Source organism: Teleopsis dalmanni, chromosome 1 (assembly GCF_002237135.1).
Source record: "Teleopsis dalmanni isolate 2A chromosome 1, ASM223713v2, whole genome shotgun sequence".
Taxonomy (NCBI): domain Eukaryota; kingdom Metazoa; phylum Arthropoda; class Insecta; order Diptera; family Diopsidae; genus Teleopsis; species Teleopsis dalmanni.
The window spans coordinates 168,094,768-168,098,729 of NC_051846.1; the positions used below are offsets into that span (position 1 = coordinate 168,094,768).

Below are 3,962 nucleotides of genomic sequence, written 5' to 3' on the forward strand. Positions count from 1 at the left end.
GGACAATAAAATTGTACTGAATCAGTATTAATCTAGTACACTTTTTTACAAAACTGTTTAAATTGTTTTTACTTTACTATTAAAAATAAAAAATTAATTATAATAAAAGCAATTATATCTGAACAAGATATGAAAACTACTGACTTAATTCTTTAGTCAATGTTTAATTATAAGCATATGGTAATTGTCTCTCCAATGCTGATTTTACTCAACACTAAATCATTAAGTACATAAATCTTTTTTCTTCTTTTTTTTAAACAGATGTTTCTCTTATTTGAACGTATAAGTGGAAGAAGATATTAGTCCTCTATTATTGAGTAGGTTTGATTTGACCTATAGTACCTTAACAATTCTAGAACATTGATTTAAATAAAATATAGCCGTCGATCGATATTTGAGGAATTGTCACTATTACATACTCGGCTTCTCTCAAGGAGTTAAACCACTACATCTTATAAGTTGTATTTATTAAATTAGATTTATATCATGTGAACATATTCCCTCATATTTTAAAATATCATGTTTGTCTCTTCGCACAAGACACGCTGTTATTATTTTGGCTAGCGAGTAAAATGTTCGCTTCGTAAAAACTAAGCATGAACTATACTCGTATTAGAGTTCACTCACATAGAGGAGGTACAGTAGAATTTCATGATTTCGGACAAAGGTTTTCGAATTATTATTAATTATTGATAAGCAAGTTGAATTATTTAAAAACAACTATTCATTGAAATGTTATTATTAAACTGAACGATGATAAATTTTTTTTTTCATATGTAATTTACATATTGAGTAATTCGTTCCAAAAATTTTACTCCCGTTTTTTGGACAATTATAGACAAAATTTTGGAAAAACTCAAGGCAAACGGAATTTTGAGAGGTAAATGCCAAAACATTTTATTTATTATATACTCAATTGCATATAAACACATAGAATTATATGACTAAAAAGCTTAGTTTATGGCAAGTTTTCTAAAATGCACTAACTACTGGATTAAGCATTTTGTTGTCTTTTTAAGAGTCATCTGCAGGTACTCATTCTTTAAAAGCCCCATGTCGAAGATTATTTAGTAATATGTATCATGCTGAATATAAATGTCTGTATCATAAACTTATATTTTAATTATTTTGAGGCTAGTTGAATCAGTGTTCTTGAGCAATTTTACTCTCTATTAACTGTGACGTTTCTTCATAACCCCTCTCTACGCCTTGACTTATTGTTTATCATTTCACCAGACTAAGCAATTGCTGGCCTCAGATTTGCATATCTCCCCGCCTGTAACCATTGTGAGATTCGATAACGCTATGTTGGTAACCCGTCATTTCTTTAAAAGAACATTCGCTACTTACTTTAGTACTAGGATGAATTGTTTGATGGTAACTAAATCTTTTCGGTTGTAATTAAAATAAATTTAATAGTCACTTCAATTGCAAAGCCTTGAATTTCAAGTTTAATATTTGGAAAAGAATTAATTAACTAAATTCACAAATTAAGTGACAATAATATGCCTTTGGAGCAATCCTGACTTGTTGTGGCATAGCATTCAGAATCTTTGAGTTGGGCATTATGATATATTGGACTCTATGAATTTATTAAAATTTAGGAAATATCTGTTTAATTCTGTTTATTAACGTGATATCGAAGGCGTAAGTAATATCTTAATACATCAAGAAAACCACATAATAAAAACTCCTCCCTATTTATTATAGAAAAAGTATTAGTGTGTGAATATCAATTTTGGATGATTTTTTGTATGGCAAATGAATTGATTTGAGTGCAGAGATTTTGGTTTCCAATAAAAAAGACTGATAGATTGAAAGACAAATGCCGTTAATTTTTTTTAAATGTTTATGTTATAAATTTTTCGTTGTATTTTATTTATATTATATATAATCTATATAATTTCATTATTAATTTATTAAAAATAACATTCATTCTTTTGAACTCAGAATATTGGAAAACAAGCAAAATTTGAAGTGTGCAAAATTTTGGAGTTCATTTTCAGGACGTTAATGCTATGTTTTAACGTAAGTTCTGTAATTTTTAATCATACATTTCAACTATGATACACAAATATTAAAAAAAAATTTTAAAAACTATAATAAATAATATTAAAATAATTTTTGTGCGGGTATATTCAAAGACCCATATGAAAGTAATAACTATTTAAATTAAGGCACTTCCAGAAAGTACCAAAATTATAATGTCTATTGACTATATAGATTAAAATAAATTTATGTAGATTTTTATATTTTAAATATTTGTGAAAACAATCAGTTATTCATTGCATTACAATCATCAAGCATTAAAACTAACCTTCAGAATATAAAATTCTGGTTTTAAAATATTTTAATTTCACATCAATGTGTTTCCAAAATTTCAGTTCTAAATATTTTAACATTAAAACTATATTTTTCAAATCCGAAGAAAAATTGTCAAAAATCTGTGAGTAAAGATATTAGGATTATATTTAGTAATTATATGCGTTATGATCTGCATTAAAGTTTATTTTATTTTTTTTTGATTTCATTTGCAGAATAAATTTTTTGCCAAAATTTTCTTGTTAGCTTTTGCGATAAGAGGTGAAGAATTTCATGATATTAAAGACTTAAGCTATTCAGCAATAAGAAGACCATAGTTCTTTACGAAAGCATATTATAGAAAAAGTAGAGTCTTCTCAATCGTTGATTGGTTCCTGCAGAAACTAAAAGTTATCGTTCAGTTAAAACAAGCCAATTTCTTAACTAATGCAAATTTAAGGAACTAACACTTGCAAAGGGAGTAAAACTTACTTGCTTGTTGCTCACTGGCTAGAAGAAAAAGTTTAATATACGAGAAATATTCAAAACGATTGAATTCAATATCAAGCCAATTTAAAAATAAATAACATTGCTGGTTGTTTCATCGTTGACTGCAGAAGTCAAATATGGGTTGCAAAAAGAAGAAGCCTAGCTGCAAGCCTAAGCCCAAGCCTTGTTGTTCTCGTGGTGGACCATTAACTAGCCGCGGATTTCTTAATTTCTTAAGGGAATATCGTGCATGTCATCCTGGGCTTGATGCTGTAGAAACCGTACGTAAGGGTTATATGCGTTGGAGCCGTTTGTGTGAAGACAAAAAGAAAAAGTATAGAGAAATGGTAATTTATTTTATTTTAATTAAAGTTCTTGGTTCTTACAAATAAATTTATTATTTTTGAATATCTAGAAGCGTGTTCCCAAACCCAAGTGTCCAAAAAAATGCCCAAAGAAAAAGAAGCCAAAATGTCCACCTAAAAAACCCAAGTGCCCGAAAAAGTGTGGTTAAACTTAGTGATAAACATTATTTTTTGCTATGATTACTGAACGTTTCGTTTTACCTATTTTGCTTGTCTTTATCTGTTGTTATTCACCCGCGATTGGTGCGGTTGAATTAACAGAAAATCTATGATTGTCCATGATTACTATGATTTGTCTCTACCTACCTTGCTTGTCTTTATCTATATTTTTTCGCCTCTGATTGTCCTAATTAACATAGTGTATTTAATTATTTTAAGTTTTGGTTTAGAAATAAATAAAGAAATGCACTTATATTTTGCTCAATAACTATTTAGCGTCTCTTTTGTTTTTAAACAATAAGTAGTGTTGCACAATTTATAAGTATCAATTCTTGTCAATGATGGATATAGTAAATATTCGCCAATTTTTTAGCATATCACTATGTTAGATATTGACCATTGTTTCAATAAATAATCTAACAGAAGAATATATATACATATATGCGGTCTTGTTACCCGAGGATAAAAGCACAACCTAACGGATCCAAAACTATCCTATATATTAAGCGGGAATCAATGATATACATTCACAAAATTGTATTAAAATCAGTTGGACGGTTTCAGAGTGACACGAGATTTATATATAATAAGATTATCTAGTTCGTTATTGGAATAGAAACTGTGTATATAAACTCATCAATATAAATA

The 3,962-nt window shown here is 28.2% G+C and overlaps 1 protein-coding gene across 1 annotated transcript; it reads left to right on the forward strand.

Moving 5' to 3' along the window:
* The first annotated feature begins 723 nt into the window (after positions 1-723).
* Positions 724-3,585, forward strand: LOC119670054. Its single transcript, XM_038080159.1, has 4 exons — positions 724-880; positions 1,951-2,028; positions 2,538-3,137; positions 3,206-3,585. The coding sequence occupies exons 3-4, from the start codon at positions 2,928-2,930 to the stop codon at positions 3,302-3,304; spliced, it is 309 nt and encodes a 102-aa protein (XP_037936087.1). The 5' UTR covers positions 724-880; positions 1,951-2,028; positions 2,538-2,927; the 3' UTR covers positions 3,305-3,585.
* The last annotated feature ends 377 nt before the right edge of the window (positions 3,586-3,962 follow it).

What these genes read in the sequence shown, in the direction of transcription:
- LOC119670054 (XM_038080159.1), top strand. Translation starts at nt 2,928, where the DNA reads ATGGGTTGCAAAAAGAAGAAGCCTAGCTGCAAGCCTAAGCCCAAGCCT. An exon ending in AGAAAAAGTATAGAGAAATG is followed by an intron (nt 3,138 to 3,205) that starts GTAATTTATTTT and finishes TTGAATATCTAG; the next exon opens with AAGCGTGTTCCCAAACCCAA.